Consider the following 27,079-nt stretch of genomic DNA (forward strand, 5'->3'; position numbering starts at 1 on the left):
TAAATAAACAAGAAAAACTGAAAACTTAATTAGAAAAATGGGCAAGGGATATAAACAGGAAGTTCACAGAAGGGGAAACCCAAATGATTAATAAAGCATACGAAGAGTAATCAGAGAAATGAAAATTAAATCAAGAATAACATATTACTTACCCCACCAAACTGGCAAAAAATGGAAAGGCTGGAAAAACAGCACGTGTTGGTGAGGACGTGAGGAAACAAGAACAGCACTGCCGTTGGGTGCAGACTGGCCCACAGCAACGCGGGAGGGAAATGAGCATACACCTCTCTTAGTCCTATACACCAGAGAACTTTTTACTCATTCTTTTTACTCATTCTCTAGCTGTGTCTTATTAGAAGGATATAAAACAGCCAAAAGATAAAAATATACTTTAAAAACTCCTGTGATCATACCTGTAAATCGATCATGGGACTCCCAATGCGTCTCTTCCAACCTGCTGTCTTCAAAAGAGACAATAAAACAGCTAGTCCACCCAACACACCCAAAGCAATCTAAAGGAAAAAAAAAATTTTGGAATTTATGTAATTTCATAAAGTAATTTCATCCATGTTCAAAGATACTGTAAATAGAAAGTAAGGAAGTACTCAAAAAATGGTGGTGGAAGGTGGCTAAAAGGACATAGGAGCCAAATTTAAGGAACCCCCAATGGTCAAATCTGGGACAATTTGAGCAAGAAAATAGATAGTAATGAATTATCATTGCTAGAATAAATAAATATCCATGAGTCCATACTGATTTAAATAAATAATTGAATAAATAAATCAATGTGGACAAAGGGACAGTTCCTCCTTATAGTAGAACTTTAATTAACAAATATAGAAGAAATGATGGAAATATACAATCACCATCAGACAAATGTCGCAGTAACACTTTTTACTGGCAAGAATTAACAATGGGTGCTAAAATTAGAGGGCAAAAGAATAATGAGGAGCAGGATATTTGCGTAATCTCAAGTATCTCCTCACAAGATACAAGATACTTATTAATTATAAGTGGAAAAATACAGTGGAGAACTCTGTGGACACCATCTTAGCCATATGATCGAAGTTGACATCACTGTTAATAAGATACACTGACATCAAGTATCTTCTGATATGATTTGCTGAGAAGGGTACAACATCATTTCTGTGGCATTTGTGCTAAAACTACATTTAATCATGGGAAAATATCAGATAAACCCAACTGAGGGCCAAAATACCAGTGTCAGTCATGAAAGACAAAGAACGACAGAGGACCTGTCAGATCTAAAGATACACACGATGGCTAGAAGTAATATGTGACCCTGGACTGGGTCCTGAAACAGAAGAAGGATAGTGAAAAAAATCTGTAAAATCCAAAGAGTATTTAGATTAGTTAACAGGACTACGTCAATATTAATTTTCTGATTAAGATCACTGTACTACCATCAGGTAAGATGTTAACATTAGGGGAGGCTGGGTGAGGGATATATTGCAAATCTCTTTATTTTGACAACTTTCCTGTACATGTAAAAACTTTTTTTTTAATTAAAAAATATACTGTAAGTATTTTACAGGTTAAAATAAACTCACATCTGTCTGGACATGTGCTTCTCCTTGATCCATTTCATATGTGACCGAGAAAGAAACCTGATATTTAAAAGAAAGCAAATTAGCCATACTGAAGTTATATAACACAAACCTACTTTTACTATAAAAATACATTTGTAGCTGAATTTTACCATAAGTGTCATACTTTTGAACTATCAATGTTACTAGACTTGGCCCTTATTTGTATCAATACATAAATGAATACGCTTTTGGGAATTATTCATGCTACTTTAAACATCCCTTTTGAACACATGTTAAAGAAAGAGGGCTTCATTAGGAGTTAGGTTAAGTTCATTAATAGCAGTCAAGCCAAATTAACCATATTTCATTTTCTGATAGGTTTCTGTAACTGAGGAGTGTGACTGATCTTATGTATCAAGAATTCAGCAACTGGCTAAACAATCACAGCCTAAGATGGCAGATTAATCAAAGGGCTGAACAAGAATCTTAGGGATACCACTATATTGAGACAGGAGAAAGAAGAACCAGTAAAGGGTTAAGAGAAACAGGAGTGTGAGAAGTAGGAGAGGGAAGATACCTAAGTCTTACCAAGGTCATGAACAGGGAGTTTCAAGAAGGAGGAGGTCACCAGTAGTGTCAAATGTTGTACAACTGGCCCTTGAACAATGCAGGGGTTAGGGACACCAACCCCCGTGCAGTCAAAAATCCAGACAGAACTTTAGAGTTGGCCCTCTGCATCCATGGATTCAACCAACTTCGTGTAGTGCTGTGGTACATATTTAGTGAAGAAAAAAAAAAACCCATGTATAAGTAGACCCTGCAGTTCAAACCCATGTTGTTCAAGGGTCAACTGTATAAGTGTCAAGTTAAAGAAATAAAGCCAGTGTATGTGGAATTCATTGCTGACTTCATGAAACAGGTTTTCAAAGAAGCAAATGGCAAGAGCAAAACTGCAAATGATGAAAGAGTAAATGGTTGGGAAACCAAGGAAAGACACACGATAGCAAGCTGAACAGCTGGCAGAGTTGATGGAAGATTTTACTGTTTGGTTGTGTTAGTTTGTTTTTAAGATGGGGCAACCTGAAGGGTATTATAAGCAAAGGAAAGGGACCTTTCCTTTGAATAAAGGGTTGTGGGTGAAACAGGATACTGGAGGGAGTACCCTAAACAAGTACAGGTTGAAAGTTCGCTTAAGAAAGGGGGAAGGGTCCTTTTTTCTTAGAAACAGGAACAGGAGTCAGGAAAGATAATGAAACAGAGATACTTAAGTATTAAAGAGGAAATCTGAGGGAATTCATATTGGATGGTTTTGATCTGCTCAGTAAAATACGAAGATAGGTTATTTGCAATTGGTGAGAGAGCAGAGATGTAGCTGGATACTTAAAATGAATGTAGAACTTTTACAATAGCTGTCATGAGAAATTAAGAAATGATGAAAGAACTGTACATTCTACAATTAGAATGAATTTGAGGTGGACTTCCTCAATATGGTTTTATGATTCTCTCAACTTTTTTTCTCTTGTTTTCTAACTTGTCAAGACTTAGTTTAGAATATTTTGGACGAGAAAAATATTTAAAGAAAATACCCAGAAGTGTTTTATTTTAAGATAAATATATTCCTGACTACCCAAGGATGACCATTCCAGGAAGACGTAAACCAGGAAGTCTTTCGTTGTTACTAAGCATGTTTCTGGATTTTCTTCTCCTCTCACTATACTGTATACAAATACAGGTAATTGAAGCTAATTTTAACATGAAATCAGGTAATACAAATGAGGATGTGAAATCTTTCAGAGAAAAGTTATTTATGTGCCTACTTTTCACTTAATGAAAGCCTGAATCCAATAGTAGCTGAGCACAAGTACAAGCACAACAGAGGGGCCAAAAGCACTGGCTGAAGAACTAGAATATTAAAATTCAGAAAAGTAAAATAATAGGAATTAAAAGCTATTAGTGAGTCTTGGAGGTAAGGAATGCTCACCTTCCAAGTCTCATGTTTCTGGAGAGGACAGGGAATGAGGAAGAAGTACAGAAGGATTAGCTTGCTTTTGATCTCTACCCTCTCTCATTTACCCCTCGTCAAAGCAGGGGTGCTTCACCTGCCTGGTGAGGTACAGAGGAGGAACTGTGTCGTGCGGCTCGGCCTTCCCCAGGCTCATTCTCTTTGGTGTAGCCTGTTTTCAGTGTGTACGTGGTATCGCTTCCATATACAGGCCCTGCCCGGCAGGGGAGGATTTTAGTTCTGTGGTTAAATTTAACTGAGTTGGGAAACAGCAGAAGACTAATTGGCTGCAGGTCCAAACTGCATTCTCTAGCTCACTTCAGCGCTACTAGTTATAAAGCTGGTAATTTGATTCTCTTTCTGCCTGTTGAATTGTGTCTCTATCAAGTGGGCAAGACTGGTGAGAAGAGGAACACACATGCCCACTTAAGGTCTGAGTTCCTGGTTTAGTTAGTCAAGGAGGCAAAATCTTAACAGAAGCAAGGTGGCCAAAGAGGACGGGAGCAGATGCCCCATGGCTCAGCATACCCCAGGACACCGAACAGGGAGGCCCAGCTGCTGGTGACGCTGTCTACTGACAAACATAATTCTTGCTTTTTTATACCCAGGATCCATAAGAACTCACCTCTTACCACTATTAGTAAAAAATAATTAAGTCTTGACTATATAAAGTGCCATGTTTATTTAAAACTTTAAAAAGGACTAATTGTCTTTTGACCATAATACAAACTCTATCAGCATTATACTAACACATAGAGAGGCAAAGATTAGGAAGGAACTCACCTTCACAGACTGGCTGTTGGGATCTTTGATATCAATGTCACTGTAGGCAATGGTAATTAAGGGAGGGTAGATATTTCCATTTTTTGTGTTGGGTACAAGGCGGATACTGTTTAAAAGAAAATTCATTTTTAGTTATAAATACATCTAGGCCCTTAAACATACATTTAACTTATTGTTTCTTCTGAATTGGATATGGATAGTCTTGGTGATCTCAGAACTACCAGTTACTAAAAACTAGAGGTCAAACATAAACTAATGGTAACAACATAGGCTATTTGAAGTGGTCAAAACTTTATATTGAAATATAACCTCTGAGACAAATTAGAAACTCTTGTTGATCTAGGTCCTATGAAGTTTACAAATGAAATCAGTGAAGTACTGTGCACCACTTTTGAGGACTACTCAAAAGAGAAGTGTTACATGAAGCCTAGAGGAAGGCAGATAATATCCTAATTTTCAAAGAAGATGAATTCTTAACAAAACACTGTGTCATATCTAATACTGGTTAGGGCACATAATGGGGTACATTTTGCTGAATTCAATGCATTAGTAATGTACAGTTTGTAAACTCAGAAAGGAAAATGCCAAGCACCAGTGGCCAGCATAGTTTCTCCAAGAGCAAATCAGGCGTGACTAGTTTCAATTTCGTTTTCACTAGGGATACTACATTAGATTGAGGGACTGCTAAAAACAGCACAGTTGGATTTCAGCAAGGTATATGACAAAACTTCTGTACTGCCTACCTCATAAGATTACCATAAAAATCAAAGTGAAAAAAATAATGTATGTTGAAGTGCCAGAAGGAAGATGGTGTTGATTTTCATCAGTGTATTCAAGGTGTACATCATAAAATACTGGAGTGGGAAGGCTGGTTAAGGTCTTAGAGATAGGAATCTCACACTGGAGAAGACACATGAGGGCTGCAAGGCATACCCTAAGCCAGGGTCATCATTAAAGTATCCTAGGAAGGGACTTCCCTGGTGGCGCGGTGGTTAAGAATCCGCCTGCCAATGCAGGGGACATGGGTTCGATCCCTGGTCTGGGAAGATCCCACATGCCGCGGAGCAACTAAGCTCGTGCACCACAACTACTGAGCCTGTGCTCTAGAGCCTGAGAGCCACAACTACTGAGCCCGTGTGCTGCAGCTACTGAAGCCCGCACACCTAGAGCCCGTGCTCCACAACAAGAGAAGCCACCACAATGAGAAGCTCGCGCACCACAACGAAGAGTAGCCCCCGCTCGCTGCAACTAGAGAAAGCCCGTGCGCAGCAAGGAAGACCCAACACAGCCAAAAATAAATAAATAAATTTATTTAAAAAAAAAAGTATCCTAGGAAGAGTGAGGTGTTGCTAATTAATGAAGGCCAACCTAGAACAGTAGCTGTTAAAGGAGATGGAGCTGGAGGAGGCCTGCCTACTGCAATCACCTGGCAGGCTCTAACATACCTGCTTCAGCCCACTGATCTTCACTTTTCCCCTCTCAACCCATTCTAATTTAGCAGGTCTAGAGTGGGCCTACAATATGAATTTTGGCAAAAGTCCTTAATCTCTTCTGACGTAATTCTCCCCTCTATTAGTGTATCCCAATCTATCGGGACATCTAAAAACACATTATGTATTGTTCCAGTTCAGGTGTTCTTATTGTTTTCATCTGATAATTACAGGTCAGTACTTTCACTACCACATTTTCCCAAATACTCTAAGCCTCATTTAGTGCATTAGACGTTTGTTTACCTCAGTGATATTTGGGTAGCAACTCGAATTAATCTTGGCTGACTTCCTAAGTCGTTTTCTCTTCCACTTAGTGCATCCACTAAGAACATGCGCCGAGTCAGAAGCCACTTGCCAGAGCTACTGTCTTTTATAAAAAAAAAAAAAAGATGGCATTTAAAAAATACCTTCAATTCTTCAAGATAGCTCTCAAGGAGAACTTTTTCAGTTCTACTAATTTTTCTACTAAAATTAGCCCTGATTTCAAAGTTCTACTAATTTTTCTCAGGATACACTTTTAGCAATAACATAATTTCTTAATAATAAGCCTGATATATTTAGTAAAAATTTCTAAATATACCAGCAACCTTACTGTTTTACTTTTAGGCATGTTATATAGAAACTTATACTCAGAGAGAATCTATGACCATTCTTATAATCTGTGATTTATTAAATTATCATGTTGGTTGACTGGTTTATTGATTTCAGCTCAGAGAAAGAGTGGTATGTATGGATGCCTTACCTTGGTTCACAAATATTTTATTGTGCTGAAGATTTAAGTTTAACACAGGCACAGCCCAAATATATTGGTGTTGATTTTCATCAGTATATTCAAGGTACACATCATAAAATGTAGGCATGGGGAAGTCAGTTAAGATCTTAGAGATAGGAATCTCACACTGGAAAATAAAATGAAAAATGAAAGTATCCAAATTGAAAATTAGAAAGCATATTTATTATCTTTAAAAGTTTTTTTAATTGTAAAATGAAATATCTTCAGTTATCGTGTTTATACACATTTCCATGTGTCTTTCAAAACATGAATACTATGTATGATTCTTTTATAAGGGCCAAAATAACTAATAGTAAAGAACCACCTGGATCTTGTCCTACAGCCCATTCATTCTCAACAGTAAGTGTACAGTGAAAAGGTTTAAAAACTCCTATCCTATGGGATGAGGTCCCAATTCTTCCTCCTGATGTACACTGCTGTTTATGATTCGGCTCCCCTTAACAGAGCTAGGTTTATCTCCCACTGCTCCCTCTCTGTGTATGGTCCAGTCACACTAATCTACTTATAGTCTCTACATATGCTATGCTATTCTACATCTCTCTGACATTGCAAATGGTGTTTCTGCTTGACATTCCCTTCCCCACTGTGCTCTCCTGGCAAACTCATATTCATTTTACAAGCTCAAGTATCACTCACTCTGTAAAGCCTTTCTATATTTCCCCAGGAACTGCTAATGAACCCTCCTTTGGACTAACATGGTACCTTGTTCATATCTATAGAACAACACATCACATTCTTCGCAATTCTTTGTCTGTCTATATAGCTGTTTTCTCTACTAGGCTGTGAACTCCTTGAGAGGCAACCAGGTTCAATGGAAAAACTATGATTTTCAAGCCTAACAGAACATTTACTTGATGCAACACCTTGAATAAATTACCTAATCTTACTAAGCACCATTTCCTCATTCATAAAACACAAATAATATGTATTTCACATAGTTATTTCATGGGTCAGATGAGATAAAAATGATAAAATGCTGAGCATACAGCAGCAGGCATTTAACAGGTGTTGATTCTCCTGGCCCAAGGTAGACACACAATAGCATTTTTAAAAAATAACATAGAAGTCATTTCTGATAATAAAAGTAAATTCACGTTCATGATAGAAAATTTGGAAAATATGAAAAAGAGAGAAAATCACCTGTAATCCCACCATTCAGAGATAACCACTGTTAAAAATGTTTATCTTCTAATCTGTTTTCCCTGATAGTATTTTTCAATGTGGTTTTAACAAAACTGGAAGCACAGTTTTGTTCTATGGCGCATGTATATGCATTTTATCAAGAAGTATTTTTGTAGACTAGTGAATTTCTTTCAAACGTTTAATGGCTCACAATATTCCTTTGTACCATACTGTAGTTTTAAAATGCATTACCAAAGGAAGGAAGGTCAGGGAGGGAGGGAGGGAGGAAAGCATGGAGGGAGAGAAAAGGAAAGCATTTTTATTTGTTTCTGGAGGGTAGAGGGAGGAGGGAGTGATAACACTTTATTGTTCATTAAAAATGAAGTAATACTTTTGCTTTATTCTAAAATGCTCAAAAGTAGAGATTATTTTTATGACCTATATGCCCAGAAGTAAATAAACAATTGATTATGATGTTTAAGACTCTATCTATGACAAGGTATTCTTTTCATGCTGATTAGATTAATAAAAACTATATCAATCGGTGAAATTATTCGTTACTACAAAAAATTTCCAATTTCAAAAATTCAAAGATATTCCAATTATTGCTGATGTGAAAAAATGAAGCTAAAATACAGACTGTCTAAAATAGTTCCAACTTACATTCTGTTGATAGGTTGTTCCAAAGGAATAAGCAGCATTTAGTCTTGTCTCTGTGTCTGGACAAAGCTACAGCAAAAGAATACAACTGATAAATATCTCTCACAAATGTTTTCTTTGCTTATAGTCAAGGGTTCTCAACACTCAACATGGACATATACTTTATATAATACTCATTCAATGTATCAAGGGAATGAAAAGTTAAGGGAGCATCTTTGTTATAAGTCATAACTTAAAGTAGTTTTAAGAAATTCCAATTTAAAACACATGAAAGAAATCAACTCTACCAAGCAACTGATGCTCTATCCAAGCAATAATCTAGTGTTTTCCTCATCTTTGTCTCAGTCAAAAATAAGACACGTTAGGAATTCTCTAGCTCGAATCATACTCACCTGTAAAACACCTCCTTCTAAAGTTTGCCACTTGAGAAAATTTCCTCTTACATCATAAGAAGCAGCAACAAACTTCAGTTTTGTATTCTGATTAAAGAAAAACAAGAATAAAACAATGTCACATACTCTGAAACTCTATAAATATATATATTACATAAAACAGTCTATACAAACTTTCAGAGTTTAGACTTCCAGAGTATATATTCAGTAAAATAGTCCATAAAATTTTTTTCATTGTTGATTGATCTTTTCTTTTTCCAGAGATCAAATATTGAATTCAACTATCTTTACTTTGAAGCAACATTAATCTAAGTATCTCTATGATTAAACACACCAAAATAAATGGACTGGGTTTTCGCACAAAAACTATTATTTCAGAATTGAGAGGCAGTGCTGGTGACAGATAACTTCTTTTCAAACCTGTTAAATGTGAGTGTGTGTGTGTGTGTGTGTGTGTGTGTGTGTGTGTATGGGGGGTGAGTAGGGGAGGGAAAAATCTGTTCTTTCATTCTAGAAGGTCAAAAAGTTGAGGTAAGAATTTGGAGCTGTGAAGTGCTAAGGAAAGGCATAAGAATCCCAGTCAATCTTTGGAAGCCGTTTTTAAACATGTGGAGATACAGGACAGAGACGGCTTTGCATTTGGTGATGAAAACTGTCCTTCCCAACCCCACAAGTACTACTTGCTGCCATAACGACATAACCCAGAGGTATCATATATTCAAGTAAGGCAGCTAAACTTTATATTGTTTAGTTCCTCAGCAGCTAATATTTAGATTTAGTTTAGTAATTAAAGTTTTAAAAGCCTATCAAGAATTATGACTAGTAATATTCTTGTTACCTTTTAAAATTGTAAATCAAAATGTAGTTATCTTTCCATAATATAGTGACTTGTACCTGGTTTTCCCCTTTAAAACTGAAATTTGTAGGAAGAGGTGTAGTACTGAGTACTTGAGGTGCTAATCCTAGCTGGTCTCCATAGAACAGCCATGGAAGATTCTGTCTCCTATAAACAATCACAATTGTTTTAATAATGGGGAACAATTCTTAATACGTATTTGTGAAAGTAATTGCACTGAATTTCTCGTCATTTAGAATAGCCTTACCAAAACGAAACAGAATGAACAGTGCCCAGTCCAGCAGTATTTTCAAAGATAAACTGAAACAGTCGACATGCATCAAAAGTGGTAGAGTCATAAGAATTCATATTCATCACACACATATTTCCAAGAGCTTGGCAAGATGTTAGATTGGCATACACCTACAAGAGAACAATGACAAAGAAATGTATGGACTTTAACATCCTAAGCAAAAGTTGATATAAAAATTATGCTCGGTTTTAACTTTACCTATTCTGCAAATTCTTTTTTTGGATATTCTTTTGCTTTTAATACTTTTCCTCTAATTTAAGTAGAAAAGAACTTTCTATATGGCAGATAAATAATTTGTACATTTTAACTGTAAATTTTGGGTGGAAATATAAAGACAAGCAATTAAAAGAAGAACTAACAGCATGACATTTTAAAAAGCTATTATGTAGAATAATTATTTTTGAAAGAATAATAATTTGTTCCTATATTAGAGCTTATGCATATAAATCTAATCCATTTTAAGTGATTTGTTTATGAACAGCAAAATAAGATCATTTGTTGAGTTTGCCCCTCAAACTTCTTTTCCAGTTTTCCCTTTCAGGAAAAGACCACTCCATTTTTAGTTATTCAGATAAAAATCACTGCAGTAATATTCTTTCTCTCCCTTCTCATATCCAGCTCATCATTAAATCCTATTGGCTCAATCTTCAAAGTATATCCAGAAGCTAAACATTTCTCACACTTCCATGGCACCACCCTTGTCCATGAGTCCACCTTCTCTCACTTGGATTACTCTAATACTCTCCTAAATGGTCCCCCCGCTTCCGTCTTTGCCCCAACAAAATCTGCTCTCCGTATTAGAGTGATCTTGTCAAAACCTGAGGTCAACCATTGTCTTCCTTTGCACAAAATCCTCTACATCCCTTCCAGTAAACTCCAAGTCCTCACCATAGTCACTCCCTTCATCCGTGAACTCATCTCTCCACTTTCCCTGCTCACTCTGCTCTAGCCACTCAGGTCTCCTTCCTGTTTCTTTAGCACGAACACCAGAGAACTCCTGCTTTGGGACCTCTGCACTTGCTGTAGTCTCTGCTTAGAATACTCTTCCCCTAGATATTTACAAGGCTCTCTTCTACTTCCTTCAGATCTTTACTCAAATATCACGCTCCCAGAGATGCCTGTCCTGACCACCCTCCATAAAATAGCACCACCTTCCACTCTCTATGCTCTTTATCCTGATTTGTTTGTCTTCATAGCACTTAGCACCACCTAACATTTACTTACAATATAATTCCACGAGGGATTTTTCCTCTGCCTTTTCCTGAAATAGATAACTTAAAGATTTGAGAACAGGGCCTGGCATACAGTAGGCCATCAATAAACATTTACTAAATGATAGTATGAATCAGTTTCCCCTAACATTCAATTTCTGCTGAATAAGTTTGGACACATTCAATTTACAAATAATGAAATGTGAAATGAATAACATTTTCTTTAGTATTCTCTTTCAGTCCACTTAGAAAGGGTTTATTTTTCTTACAGAAAATGACTAAGGAGATATATCTACTTAGAAAAGTTTTATTAACTGGGGAAAAAATTGTATCACAATTCTTTGAAATGAAATAAAATTATTTTCTAGAAATTCAAACATACCCAACAAGCAGCTGCTGATGATTGCAAATACTCTGCAAACCATTCTGAAGTGAAAGACATGCCCTGTAAACAAAAAGATGAATTTTAGTTTTAAGTTCAAATAGAAATTCCTTAACCCTACACTGTTTAGAAGACATTAATATGCATATTGCTGAGTCGGAAATAACTAACATCACTTTCTCAATATTATCAGAAAAATAGATTCTAATGGGAATGTAAGAATTAATTCTAAGCAATGTCAGTAATTACAAATAGGACTGAATTACAAAATCACATCACTTAGGCAAAGGATATAAGGAAACAAAGTATGTCTATAATCAAAAAAAAAAACAAACCCAAACACTATTATGCCTATTTCACTAAAACAAAAAACAAAAACCAAAGTGCAAAAAAATAAAAGAAAAACTAGATTCTGACTTAGTATTGGTTAACATTTACTGATTTAGGATTATTACACTGTATTAAACTGGCAAGTAATAAAAAAGAAATATTTGTGAATGATTTCTAAGCAACTGGAGACTGGGGATATACAGAGTAACTAATATGTAAAATCTCCAAAGTGGTGATTCTCAAACAATGATGGGTATCAGAATCAACTGTGGAATTTCCTAAGAACAGAAAATGCTTGGCTTCATTCTAAACCAAATGAAACAGAATGTCTAGGATGAGACCAAGGCATGCATGTGCTGTGAAAGCTGCAGATACAAGCCTCTAGTTAAGCACCACTGCTGTAAAGCTCATCTGCATATCTTGTTAAAAAATGAGACACCGAGAAGCACCATTCAGAATAAATTCTCTGAACATGGACAACGGAGATAAAACCAAATTATATGAATCGTGACACCACAACTGTCAAAGAAATCTAAAATAAAGTTATGAGTCACTTCATTATTCATTATTTTCATCTCTTCAATAAGCAAAAATTCTCATTTTGTAAGAAAAAAACCTATGCATAGAAGGTTGACTAACACACACAAAAAAACTGAGTAAAAATGGAAAGCAATAACAACAGTACTGGCAAATGCATGTAAAATGAAGCCACAGACAATGCCAGTGATAAAGTTGTATGGTCCTTTGTAAAACAATATCCACGGAATTTTTAGAAACACTTAGGAAATTTGTCTCAAGGCAATAATCTCCCCAAAAGGAAAAACACATCTTTGTGCATAAAATGGTTGACAGCAATATTATTAATAACAGAAAACCTAAATAGTCAATAGACATACAATTACATGAATTTCAATGCATAAACTGGAGTATTACGTGACTATTTAAAATTATAATTACATTGGTTGAGCCTGGAACACAGTATAGAGAAACCAAGGTAGTGCCTAAGGACTGAAAGACATGTCCAAATAACACAGGGGCTATACCAAAGGGAAGTCCAAATGTGAGACAATTTGAGCTTTGAAAAAAAGAATAACAGTGACAGATTATAACACACTCATGATACCTGGAGTTTGCAGTAAAGCTAAAAAAAAAAAAGCACAGAGAGAAAAGAAAGCATTCTTTATAGAAGACCACTAACTAAAAATATAAAGGGAACAACAGAATTGTGAAATCATTTTGAAATAACCAATTTAATAATTGATTCAGGTAAGGTTCATCAATGGCTGCTAAAATAGATATGTAAGTAGTCTCAAAGTAAAATCTCAGACTAACTTATTAGTCACAGTACCTTTACAATGGAGAGAAGTGGCAGACAGCACCATGACCAGGCAGTCAATTTAGCATCACCACTAACTGCACATCCTGACATTATGTGCTCCTTGTTGATGCAATGGGCTGTACACAACACCTATATCATATTTTTGCAAAAAGACATTTCACTGAGTCTAATCATGAGAAAAATCCAGAGTGTGGGATGCTCTACAAGAAAGTTAGCCTTGACTCTGCAAGAGTCAATGCCATAAAAGCAAAAAAAAAAAAAAAAAAACCCAAAACAAAACCAAAAAACCCAAAAAGCAAAACAGAACAAGGGTCTCTCTGTTCTAAATTAAAGGAGACTAAAAAGATTAACTCAATGTGGGGTCTTTCACTGATCCTGGGTCCCCCTTGCCAAAAAGACTTTATTGAAACAAGTGGGGAAATTTGGATATGAACAGTATGTCAGGTAATTCTATTATATTAATTTTAATCTTATTAGGTGTGATACCAGAAAAATGCCCTTGTTCTTAGGAGCTACATAATAAAGTATTTAGGAGTGAAATGTTATACAGCTACAACTTATTTGCAAGTGGCTCAGAAAAAAATATGGATGTGTATGTGTGCATATGCATACGTTTACATACACAGAGAGAGATAAAGCAAATGTGGCAAAACATTAATAATTGGTTAAACTACTAAAAGATATATGCACAGTTATTATTTTTTCCAACTTTTCTGCAACTTAAAAATTTTTCAAAATTAAAGTTGGGAAAACAAACCAAGACGTAAGGTGTTTTTGGAAATTTGGAAAAAGGGAATGGGAAGACACTGATTCATATATTTGGAAAGTTTTTATTGATTGTCTGGTATATTACTTGAGGAGGATTGGATGTCTCTCTTATAAAATTATATAAAACTATAGGATAAATACAGAAATAGTTAGAGATGTGTGTATGTATATACATAATGTGTGTATATATTTTCTAGCTATGTCTGCTAAAGAGGGCATACTAGGCATGGTAAGCTTGGTTTCTAAATATTATCCTTAAGAGCTTCTTAGAGAAATAACTGTTTCCAGGGCTGAAGAAGGAAAAGTACAAGATGAGCCTGGAAATCTTATTGTGCCAGAAAGTAAGGAAATGCTCAAAGAATGACAGAGATATGTCAAAAAGACATAGGAACCAACTCAAAGGGGCTTCTAATAATGGCCAAATCTATGACAATTTGAGCACCAAAACAAATAATACATATACTGGATTATAAAAAAGGAATAAAATAGGAACCCACAAATCCATACTGTCCTTACTGAACAAATAAATATATAAAGGTGAGGAAGGGAAAATTCCTTACAGTAGAACGTTAATAATGTGGAAGGAATGATAGAAACATTTGGCAACCATCATAGTAGTGGTTGATGAAGGCAAGTGACATCAGTGGAAACTAAAGCTACTTAGTTTAGAGAAGGTTTAGAGAAGAAGAAGTGTAACCCTGGAAATTCTCCTCAAAAATACTACCAAATACAAAGGGAAAATGGTAACTTAATAGCAGATGTGGTGAGTTTACAGCAGGGGGTGACGGTTAGGTTGACATCACCAGTGGTGGGACAGATGGACATCATGTGTCTCCTGATGTGACGCATTGGATTGAGAAGAGCACAACATCTTTTCTGTGGTTTCCTGCCAGGCATGTCCTGATTATGAAAAAAGACTGGATGGACCCAGGTTGAGGGTCACCCTCTGGATTGTAAGGCCTGTAGTCTTCAAAACTGTCAAGCTAGGGGACTTCCCTGGTGGCCTAGAGGTTAGGATTCTGGGTTTTCATTACTGTGGCCCAGGGTTCAATCCCTGGTCAGGACACAAGATCCCACAAGCCGTGTGGCATGGCCAAAAAAAAAAAAAAATAGTAAAATGACAAAACTGTCGAGTTCATGAAAGGCAGGGAAAGACTGAGGACCTGTTCCAGATTGGAGGAGACTGAAGGGGACATGACCTCTAAATGACTGGTAATCTGAGACCAAATATGAAAAAGAGACATTGTTGGAATTTTTGGCAAAATTATTTTTACTTATTTTGAAAAGGAAAAAATGAAAATTAAAGGCCTGCAAATTTGATAATGGTATATATGTCACTATAATCCGAGACTGGAGAAGAATGCCACAGAAAACATAAATCTTATTACAAATGAGCCAATTTTTGGATGATCTTAAGCTCCCTATGTATATGTCTATTTTAGTATTTGTTTTTCTGCAAATATTTGGTACTTGCTTGTAATCCCACAAGACTATACTGGAGGAGAGGAATTTTTGCTTTATTCATGAGGATTCCAGATTCCACCCTCATCACGGCTATCCTTACAGCCCCCCTAGTCACTCCCATTTATTCAGTGATGATTGTAGCAACCAGATCCTAGCCTGTCCACACAAGCTCTACTCATTAACTAACTCCTAGTTAGTCATCTAACTCCTATTCTCTCGGACTGATGACCTCTTCAGTTCCAATTCATCCACTTCCCATTTTACATCCCAGATCTTGTCATCACCAGATTCTGTTGCAAAAGCTCTAACTATATGCCATCACACTCTCATCTATAAACAAGGAACTTGGCCGGATACAAATAATCCTCAAATCTCCAGTGACTACCATGTACAGGCTCTGTGAGGTAGGTATTATTATACCCAACCTACAGACAATAAAACTGACGTTTAGAAAGCCCAAAGGTATAAAACTAGTGACTGGTAAATCCAGGGTTCAAATCTAGAGTCTCTGGTGCTCTTAACTATATTATACTGCATTCTTTATAGGATCTATAAAGGACCTTTCCAGCTTAAACATTCTGAAATCCACTGAAAAAGAAATGAGCTAAGGTAGAGAAGAGAGCAACTGTACTTACAAATTATAATGCTGAGTTGTTAGTCTGTTTCTTATTGACTGATAATTTCTGTTTTAAAGTGATTTACACATAAACGTTTCTCATTTTAGCCCCAAATTAATTACCAAAGGAAGAAATGCAGAAATATCCTTAACAATAGAACAAAAAAACTGAAGCATACTCACAAGATCTCCATAACGTGCAGCTGAAATCATACGTGGAGGGAAATTCCCTGTGCTACTGAAGCATAATCCCCCTGTCTTCATTAATAAATAAGAAAAAAAAAAAAGTTTATGGAAGAATATAAGTAATTTAATTTAAAAGTATATACATTATCAATTTGATTAGACTTACTAAAATGTTAGGTTCTGAACACACACAGGACCTGCTGGTATTAATGAATGTTGGTTCACATTGGACACACCTGTCAATATAACAAAAATAATTTTTTAAATGTTAATAAATTACACTAGTCCTAATTTAATTGAGAACTTGTCTTCCTAACTGATTAGATTAGAATAGATTCATGCAACTAAGCAATTACTTGTAATATAGTAAACATATTAAAAGTATTAATGCTGATATACTACTCTGTATTACAAGGCAAGGTATAAATAAATAAAATTAACCAATAATAGGCGAATATTCTTTTGAAACCACAGGTAATATAAAATAAAGAGTATTGAATAGCAAAGATGGTTAAGTCACTCAAATAACAAAAGAGCCCAACAAACTCATATAAATGAAACCAAATCTATTTTTATAAGTAGTTATTATCGAATATACTTTCCTTATTTTTCTGCCACAAAGCAAAAAGGTAACACGCTGAAAAGAAACAAGTATCTATACCCTCATCAAATCTACAACAAACACTCTTAAAGTCTTTTCATCGTCTTTATTTATTTTAGGAAAATACTTTATATTTTTCATTAATGAAAGATATAGAGGGAGGGAGGGCAGTGGACTAGTGGGGACGCTGATAGGCTTCTATGGGTACTCATTACTTACAAAATAGAACAGGTAGGAGGAGGAGCTGGGGCACAGCACAGAACTCAGACTAGGCTTGGGGAGGTATAAGAGGGGAGGAATAGGGGATCAACCCAGTAGTCTGTATTAGGATGCTACAACCTAGGTCAGCCTGAGAGAAAAGATGATCCAACACTAAGTATCCCCAGGAGAAACTGCTCAAGTATTTTCTGTCTCAAATTTGGGAACTGAAGAGAAAATGGTATTTAGAGGGAGGTCAGCATGTAGGCGTCTAAAAAAATTGAAGAATTGGAATAGGGATGATGTGTTTGAGTTAAAGAAAGGGAGGGGTGTGTGTGTGGTGTGCAGGTATGCATGGGAACAGGAAGTGACAGAGAATAAGGCTATAAATCAGGATACCTGGGTTATGATAATTATCATCACATTTATTAACATATTTTTATGTAATATAATATATAAAGATAGTACCTAGTATATAATAAGTAGATTGCAAATAAAAGTTACTATTATATACTATGCATTATATTATAGATTATGTACAAATTACATGACAAACAAAAATTAGCTACCTTTTACTGAGCACTTACTCTGTAGTGCTTAGCTAAGAACTTTAGGTATGTAAAGTATGTTTCTGAGCTGTGGTAACAGCCTATGAAGTGGGTGGTATGTTCCCATTCTGAAGACAAGGAGACAGACTTATTGAGCGAGGTCAAACAACCAACAAGACACTGAAACAAGAATTAAACCCTATTCTGTCTCATTTTCTGGGCCTCAGCTTCTTTACCTGTTTATTTCTATCCTTCCTTGGGTTATTGTGAGGAGCAAGGAATCTGATAGGAAAGGCACAGATTCTACATAAATATAAGACATTAATGAAGTCAGCACCCAGCACACCGCTTACCTGTTTCCTAAAGCATTTGCTATTGTAAAAGAGTTTTCACTTTCCTCACAGAGCTTACAAGTTGCTTGAGACAACAACGTTCCATTAACATCTCTTTCCACTAAACAATTTAGAAACAATAAGATGTTACCTCATAGTCAATAGATAAGCTTCTATACACTTTGTAAAACCCAGGTGTAATTATTATTCTAGCAATTCTCAAAACACCTTGTTTGCATAAAGACATGTCAAACACCATCCATAATAAAGTATCGAAAAGTGAAGGCTTCCCCATTCCCACATAAAAAATACAGAAACCAATTTCCAAATCATCATCGTCATAATAAATTAATATATTTTCCTCAAAGAACTTCTTACCTCTTACCTGCATGTCCCTGTTACACTGGATTTGGGGAAACAAGTATTTTCATAGACTTCTGATAAGTTTCACAACTTAGAGGGCTTTTGGTGGTATCTATTAAAATTGTAAATTCACATACCTTATAATACTACAATTCCATTTTCAGATACCTAACCCACAGAAACATTGAACATGTACATAAGAATATTGATCAAAACATTATTTGTTAGAAAACAATCTAAATATTTTAAATAGCAAAATGCTATGAAATACCATGGAGTGGATTAAAAAGAATGTGGTAGCTCTAACAGATCATACCATTAATGGAAAAAAGTATGCTGGAGAACAATGTTTTTGGTATGAAATATTTACATAAAAAATACCACTTATATTTCCTGTGGTTACAATGTATACAATGTACATTAAAAACAGGGAAAAAAAAGAGTCTATAAGGACACATTCTAGAATCTACTTCTTACCTAAAATATGGCCAGTGGGACAGTGGCATTTTCCTTCTGCAGTTAAACCACCAGGGCAAGAAATACAGTTCCAGCCATCTCCAGTAACACCTTTCTAAATTAAAAAAAAAAAATTATTTTCCCTTTCTTAATTAATGTTCTCCTTCTTAATTGATCATATAAGTTCAAAAAGCCACAATAGTGTATAATTTGCAGGAGATATGCAAATAAATTATACAAATATGAGCCACATAAAGATTTCCTGGATAGACAATTTGTGCTTATATTCAAAAATTAAGCTATACATTATTACTATAAGTACTGACTACTATTAACTCCAGGCAATAGTTCTTTCTTCCTTATGATTTTCAATTTAAATGAGTCCTTACTCTCATAATTAATATTGTCATTCAGTTTTTCCATTTACAAAGAAAAAATGCAACGAAATTCAACACTATTTAATCAACAGATAGCCAATTAATAGTTTAGTCTTACCTGTTCTAAAATAGTTATTCTAATTTTTTAAAATTCAAATACAATAGCTTTTAACAATTAAGTTATGATTTAAAATGGATGAATTTTATGGTAAATAAATATACTTAAAGTTGTTTAAATTATGAGATCTTTCCTTTTATCTACTAATAGTTTGTACTAGTAAAGGTTTTTGATAAAATATGACATCATCAAAAATTGGGCTTAAAATATTATATGGTTTAGAAAAAAACCTGGGGTAAAAATACAGTAATTTTATTACAAATATGGATGTAACCAAAATTAATAGAAAACAATGGTAACAACAAAACAATGCCACAAATTATTTTAGGTTTTGGTTGAAAAGACTAGATATATCAAGAAATGCTCCTATATTTATTAGTACATTTATACATGTAGGACTATTTAAAAATTACGATAGCTTAGTAATGTCACTGAAAAATAAATCTGCTTTGGCACCATTTCATATTAGCAGCTTTTTATCACTGTAATTCAGCTAGGGTCAATATTTCCAAAAATATAAAGTTTCAAAATGATCATCAAACCTGTAAGTACTAGTCACAAACCAGGACTGGTTTATATATTAAATATTAAATTCCCAGACTCAATTTTTTTAATACAATAATGAGAAGAAATATTACTATAAAGGCAGAACTGGCACACTGACTCCTAATTACCCAAAATGATTCAAAGATATATTTCTGTTAATTAAGAATCATCATATACAGTAACTATTAATTTACTAATTTTCCAAAAATTATGATATAATGAAATGATTAACAAAACAGCAACAGATATTAACCTATTTACTGATGAAACTGGCATTTCATGAACTTATCACTCAGATATCATTACGAACATGAATCATTATAAAAAACTGTTGACGCTAAATCTAAGACACTGAACTCACTCTGTACCAAATGATACACACATGCAAAACTGCTCTATATATGTATCATTCACTCATCTATTGATATTTGCTTTTATAACTCAGTTTCTCTATGAAATAAAAATAAAAATAAAGACACTCAAATTTTCACAGCTTTGTGTTTTTTCAGATTTCAGGTTTTAAAAAGTAAAGCAATATCTTTGTTTTTTTCCAAGTTTGCAAAATTTCACTGATCTCCCAAAATTTACTCTAGTAAAAACAAAGTTGGCTTAATAATTTTAAAATGTGTGGGAAAATATTAGAGTACAGCATTAAATCGTAGTTTAAAAAACAAAGGTATTTAATTTATTATTTTTTACAGTAAGATTATTTTTTAAAATAAATACTCCATACCATGTTTTCCGGGCACTTTTTACAAATAATATCAGGTCCTCCATTATTAGAGATCATCTGAAATCCTGGTAGACACACACATACAGTTCCTAAAAAGAAAAGAGCCAATTTTGACCTTGATAAATAAAACTCCAAGATAGGAAAATTTTAATAACTCTTAAGAAGTAGTAGTTAAGAGCAAGACAGCGGAGGGACTTCCCTGGTGGCACAGTGGTTAAGACTCTGTGTTCCCAATACAGGGGGCTGGGGTTTGATCCCTGGTCAGGAAACTAGATCCCACATGCATGCCACAACTAAGAGTTTGCATGCCACAACTAAGGAGCCCGCAAGCCGCAACTAAGGAGCCAGGTGAGCCGCAACTAAGGAGCCCTCCTGCCACAACTAAGACCCAGCGCAACCAAATGAATAAATATTAAAAAAAAAAAAAAAGCAACACAGTGGAGCCAGTACTGCGTAGGTTCTAATCTTGATTCTGCTACTTGGTTGTGTGACTCTGAGCAAGGTACTGAACTGCTCTGTGCCTTGGCTTCCAATTTGCTAAAATGGGAACAACAAACAGTACCTACCTCACGGGGTTAATATAAGTTAGTTATTATCTGTAAAGGTCTTAGAATCCGTCTGGCACACAGTAGGTATTGTGTTTGCTACCATTTTAAGTGCAAGCATAAATAAACTATTAAGTTATAACTATTAAACTAATAACCAAACTACTGATTAACTGCTATGGGAGATTTTACATTTCTATTTCATCCAACCATACACATATATTCAATGAATTCAAATTTACTTTGTCAAAACAAAACCTTATTAGGAAAGTTATCTCGATTCAAATAAATCACTGTTTTCCTCTGTTTGGAAAGATAGTAAACTTTATAAGATAATCACTACTCAATTTGCTGGGTAGGTAAGGACAGCATTCTCTAAGAAGGCATTAAGTGGATACAGCACCCATAGGAATCCATGTAGTAGAATGCTTATGATATCAGGGTTCATAACTATGAACCTTACACTTTAGAGTCTGGGTAATGCTTTCTCATTCATATTTCCTCACCTGAGAATCCTGACCTGTCCTACACAATGACTTAAATAAAGATACATCAAATTTCAAGATGGCAGAAAGTTAATACCCTGGGTGCCCAAACCGAAATTAAAAACATTCTAAACTTTATAATATGGGAAAACTCTTATTCTGAGCAGTTTCAGTGAGGACAACTAGGACCAAATGATGAACGTCTCAAGAAGAAAAAAGTTAAGTTTAATCTAAAGAGACTTTAAAGGCAATCAGTAATATTCAACAATGAAAGGGCTAAATCCTAAGGAAATCTATAATATTACGGACAGACTGTATAGTGGAAACACATAGGTCAAGACTGAGGGCAAAGAGACAGGAGTTCTTCCCGTCCCCAATTTAGAAGACAAAGAAGACATTACGACCTCATCTGGGCTTCCATTTCCTTCTCTGTAAAACGAGAAGACTGGACCTGATTACGGTTAAGGTCCCTTCCAGCTCTAAATTCTGGGATTTGAAAAGATCAAAAACTATCAAAGTTTACAAGCGCTAATTTGCATTCCCTCCCTAACCTGTTCTGTCACCTGCTCCTCTGCACCTCAGATTACTTCTCTATTTTTCTTCCTTCGGTAGTCAGCTTTCCAGGTGCCTCCCTAAAGACCCCCCGGATGAGGAGTGGGGGACTGGAGCCGAGAAATTAATTACGACAGCCTATGAGGTAGCTGACTCAGGGTTTCCCCAACCTCACTCGTTGTGTGCAAGCTTCAATCCTCCAAGGAAACCCTCCTCTCAGGCGTTGGCAGTTAACCTTTCTGAAACATTCCTTCCGCAGACGAAAAGATGTTTTAGTGACGAGGGGTCTGGGGACAGCATCAAGGCGGAGGTGTTACTTTGGCTAGGGCCCATCCTGGACCGTCTCACCTCGAGCATCCTGCCTCTGATTGGGTCCACACGCGACACAGGAGAGCGCGGAGATATCGAAGTACTGGTTGTGGCCGCACGTCTCCGGCTGCCGGAAAGGGAAGAAGAAGGTCTGAGCCTGTGAGACGCGAAGAAGGACCAACAAGAGGAACAGAGTCACACCCGCAGCGTTTAAGGTTGACCAAGCCGCCATTGCCACCACAGTCCCGCGTCCGCCCGTCACCATGATGCACACACTAGCGGCCGCGCAGTCTCCGGCGCCCCATCAGCCTCCGCGACAACTCTGCAGAGCTGATTGGACATCTGCGGTCCGGAAGTGTCTGCCTGCGCTGCCTGGTTGCTAGGTTACCAAAGCCTCGGGAAGCTGGCTGGTCTGGGAAAGGATGAGTTAGAGGCAAGCTAACCCTGGAGCCTGGCAGGTGGGACCGGCTATTGAAAACGTTTGCTTCAAACTCTGCTACTCGACCCATTAGCGGGACGTGAAATCAATTTAGGAGGTCGCGAAATAGATAACCACAGCAAAGAAAATATCTGATTTTTATCACACAAATTAAGTATTGCTTCATTTAACTGTTAAATGATATTTACATCAAAATTTACACAGACTAGGTCATTTTCGTGTTAAAGGAGACATTCCAACAATGTATTTGTCAAAATACATTGGTCAAAAACGTAGGAAAAGCACTGATCTGAAATATGCAATGTTGGAAGATTGGCTCAAGCACTAAAAACAGATCTTTCCTGACAGACCTTTCTTTGTGTTTCCATGTTCTATGTTTTAAGCATAAACATCATGATTATAAAATGAGATCTTTAGTCCAGTTGTGAATAAAAAAGGAACTTATTTTTTAAAATCAAATATACACATACATGATTGTTGTCTTTCAAAATGGGCACTCTTGGAAGCTGTTAGCCCCGAAACATTTTAGAATTACCTTCAAAGCCAGTTTCTGGGTCATAAAAGAAAAAGTTATTTCTTAATATTTAAATTTCACTTCTGCTTTTGTTGTTGTATTTTGTTCTCCCCCCCCCCCAATAAAATCTGACATATTTTGAAGCCACCTTATTCATCAGTGGTATCTTGAAATGACTTTTGGCTTTCCCAAAAAACCCACAAACTTCATAATAAAAATGATGATTTATCACTATTAAGGAAAATACACACACACGTATAATGTTCTCAATATGTGTGGGAAAATGCATCTAAGGAAGTTAGATAACTTTAACTATTAGCCACCATTAGGCCTAGTATTTGTCATGTGACCTTCCCTAAAAGACCAGCATTCACTTTGTCGCTAATATCTATGACACAGAAGGTGTATGTTATGAAAACTGTTCCTTAAAGAGGCATTAAAAAAATGTTTTTTGAGTAACTACCATGTTGTTGGAGTGTCTAATTTGAAGTAAAAATCACTTATCTGAATATAATTTTTGAAAAACATATGACTCCATAGATGTTAATGGGGGCTCAGAAAGAGTATGGTCAGAATAGTTGAGATTAATCTGCAAAAGCTTCCTGTGGGTGAACTCTAGTCTTCCTTAATGCTCTGTGGGAGTGGTCAGGGCAGTAAAATTTACTCACTGTCTACTATATAATTGAAGCAATAAAAGAGCAGATTCTTAGTATTCCACACTGTGCACTATGCTAGGCACTTGACAGCATTAACCTTAACTCTTCATAATAACCCTTTGCAGGAACGCTATCCCCTTTTTTGGCTACTTTTACAACTAAAGAAACTGAGGATCAAAAAAGTTACATTTTAGGAAGTGGTGAAACTAGACTCTGTCTCCATCTGGCCAACTCCAAAATTGTTATTATCTTTTCATACTCAGTATGTTGAACGAGTTGCTTTACTCAATTGTTATCTTCTCAATCTATTTAGTGGCTTCTTTGCAGAATAGATAGAGAAAAAAAGGCATATTCTATATGTAGGACAAACCTATTTTCTTTAGTTAACAAGATGATACTGCCATTTTATACCACAGACAGTGGAACTATGTGGTTGTCTAAGAACTTTGGGCACTGCACCTAAAAAACTCCCCCAAAGAGCTAAATAGTTTATTTGTAGCACAAGGATTCAAAATAGATGTAGTTAAGTTGGAAATAACTGTAGATACTCTCGGTTCATCTTTATAAACTGCCTAGAAGGATAACAGAAAGGCTGTTAGCTAAACCTGTTAAGCATAAATTGGGATGTATCATTAGGAATATTTTCATTGCAAGTAATAGAAGATCAGGTAGTTTAAGCCAGTTCACAGTGGCTTAAACAAAATCAAACATGGGAATTCTGGAGGTAGGGGCTGCTGGTGTTCATTCAATGATATCAGATAGTCATCTCTGCTGTTTTCTTGGCTTTTCGCTCCTACCTGCAATGTGATTGCCTTACACCAGATATCAACATTCAGATTTAAGACAGGAAGAAGGAAAGTTACTGAACCAGAGAAGTTTCCTCTGTCTCTTTAGTCAGAAAAGCAAATGTTTTCTGTATGCCAGATATTGTGCTAAACTTAAACTTCTTACATGTATCATTTCAATCTTTTTATGAATAGGTAGTAATCTCCACTTATCAGGCTTAAAGACATGCCCAATATCACCCAGCAAAGAAGTGAAAGAGTTATACATAGAAGTGGATGAGAAGAAGAACATGTTTTAATGTCAGCTTAGGAAGAACTTTACCCCCCAAAAGTGAAACAATGGGTTCAAACACTATCACAAATGCTTATTGAACACCTAGAATGAGATAGGCACTGCAACATGCCTTACCAAAATTATCATCCACTCAACAACCTTATGAAACCTATACTGCTATTATCATCTCTTTTTTTATAGATGACAAATGGAGACAGAAGATTTTTAAAACTTACCAAAATTCAAGGCTTGCAATTTACAGAAGCAACTTTAAATTATGGCAGTTTAACTCTTGGGGCTGCTTAACCACAATGCTGTGTGTCCTAACAATATAAATGCTACAAAAAGTCAAGGAGGCTGAGGATGGAGAAAAAGTCTTTGGATTTGGAAATTAGGGGATCATTAGTTATCTTTTAGAGTGCAGTTTTATTACAGTGATAGGGGTAGAAGCAAGTCATAGAACAGTACTGAGAAAGAGCAACCACCAGATGTAGACTATTTTGGCATTGAAAGGAAGGCAAAAGAAGGGACTGAGCTAAAAGAATTTTAATTTTTTCTTTAGGATAAGGAGACTATGTCTATAAGTGGAGAGTAAAGGAAAGGAGTAGTAGAAGAGAGATTTAAAATAGAGAGAGGAATAATTGACTCTCTCTTGAGCTCCTGGGAAGGGGTCAAGGACTTAAAGTAAGAGTGGGAGGAGGACCATCTAAGGGGAAGAAAGTCATTCTCGGATTAGAAGGAAAAAAGAAAGATGAGTGAAGCCATCAATAAATCTTGGGCTAGGGATCAGAGAAATTGAGCAAGGTCAGTTTTCTAAGTAAAGAACATAGGTAAAAGTAAGAAATATTTTGAAAAGGTAGAGTGGATAATTGGAAGGGAAATCATTTAGAGTTGAAAATTGGCAGCAAGTCTAGATCTTACCTGCAAAAAGGCTAGATCACGTTGGAGTGGGAGCATCTAGAAGATAGGCTAGGAAAGTCCTAGGGTCAAAGTAAACAGTTTATGGAGAGGACAAGTATAGTTTGGTTATGTTGAACGAGTTGCTTACTCAGGTAGAGAGGTATAACAGAAATGGATGTGGAGGTCTAGGGCTTGATGAAGAGTTTGGAGCTGGAAATGGGAATCATCTTGAGTGTTCCAAAGACTATTGTGTTTTTGAATCCCTAAACTGAGTTAAGAGAGGCATAATCGCCAGGAAAGAGAGCCCTATGGGAAGTCAGAGGGTATCTCATCTTTGGTGGGGAGTTCAATCATTTTTCAAACATTTATTGAGCACTTCTATGAGTAGACACTTGTTAGGGACAAGAGCTATCCCTGGCGCTTTCTCTCAGGGGCTTCATAGAAAGAAATACATAGAAACAAATCATTAAAATATTTTGAGATAACTGCTCTAATTGAGACTGTGCAACTTGAAGATGGGATTACCCCTGCCTTGGTGGGTAGGAGGGAGATCAGTGAAGAAGTCACAGAGGAGGAGACACTGTAGGACAGGACAGGTAGCGGGACCAGCAGAACAGACCCAGAAGCATGAGTGAGCAGGCACACCAGTGAATGACACATACCTCAGTATCCCTGAGGTGTGGGGTGTGTATGGTCAGTGGCAGGAGATGAGGCTGGAAAAGTAGGAAGAAATACAAATGAATGTTCTTGAATGCCTGTTATTTGCCTGCCATTGTTGATCAGATTTGCATTTTAGAAAATATTCTAGAAAAGAGGTATATGGAAACCTCTAGAGGTAGAGACCACTTGGGAAGTTAAAGCAGAAATCTAGGGTCTAAATAGGGCAGGGGAAGAAGGGAGAGGCAGGAGAAGATAAATGAAAGAGCTGTTTAGGAGGAAGAATTGTGAGAATTTTATGACTTGGATAGAGGAAGTAAACAGGAATAAGGATCATTCCCAGGTTTTCTGATCTGGGTGGCTGAGTGGACTGTGACATTAAAGGAACATAGAAAATACTTGGGGAAGATAAAGGCTTCTTATTGAATAAAGAAAAACATTTAAAGGTAGAAATT

At 36.1% G+C, this 27,079-nt stretch overlaps 1 protein-coding gene across 2 annotated transcripts in view; it reads right to left on the bottom strand.

Moving 5' to 3' along the window:
- The window catches only part of TMEM67 (transmembrane protein 67), a 43,409-nt gene extending 20,713 nt beyond the window's left edge, over positions 1 to 22,696 (bottom strand). Inside the window, exons 1-16 of one of the 2 annotated variants that reach the window (XM_036830852.1) lie at positions 22,439 to 22,696; positions 20,509 to 20,597; positions 18,756 to 18,849; positions 17,937 to 18,036; positions 16,403 to 16,472; positions 16,234 to 16,308; positions 11,534 to 11,596; positions 9,896 to 10,050; positions 9,687 to 9,795; positions 8,793 to 8,879; positions 8,404 to 8,469; positions 6,568 to 6,724; positions 6,069 to 6,192; positions 4,336 to 4,441; positions 1,572 to 1,628; positions 414 to 512 (exon numbers count right to left, since the gene is read on the bottom strand). In XM_036830852.1, coding sequence (XP_036686747.1) covers positions 414 to 512; positions 1,572 to 1,628; positions 4,336 to 4,441; positions 6,069 to 6,192; positions 6,568 to 6,724; positions 8,404 to 8,469; positions 8,793 to 8,879; positions 9,687 to 9,795; positions 9,896 to 10,050; positions 11,534 to 11,596; positions 16,234 to 16,308; positions 16,403 to 16,472; positions 17,937 to 18,036; positions 18,756 to 18,849; positions 20,509 to 20,597; positions 22,439 to 22,664 — 1,677 coding nt within the window. In that variant the 5' untranslated portion in view covers positions 22,665 to 22,696. The remainder of the gene's footprint in view (positions 1 to 413; positions 513 to 1,571; positions 1,629 to 4,335; positions 4,442 to 6,068; positions 6,193 to 6,567; positions 6,725 to 8,403; positions 8,470 to 8,792; positions 8,880 to 9,686; positions 9,796 to 9,895; positions 10,051 to 11,533; positions 11,597 to 16,233; positions 16,309 to 16,402; positions 16,473 to 17,936; positions 18,037 to 18,755; positions 18,850 to 20,508; positions 20,598 to 22,438) is intronic. The other variant, XM_036830853.1, reaches the window with a different exon arrangement.
- Between the last annotated feature and the right edge of the window lie 4,383 nt (positions 22,697 to 27,079).

This window comes from Balaenoptera musculus, chromosome 17 (genome assembly GCF_009873245.2).
Source record: "Balaenoptera musculus isolate JJ_BM4_2016_0621 chromosome 17, mBalMus1.pri.v3, whole genome shotgun sequence".
NCBI classification, from domain to species: Eukaryota; Metazoa; Chordata; class Mammalia; order Artiodactyla; family Balaenopteridae; genus Balaenoptera; species Balaenoptera musculus.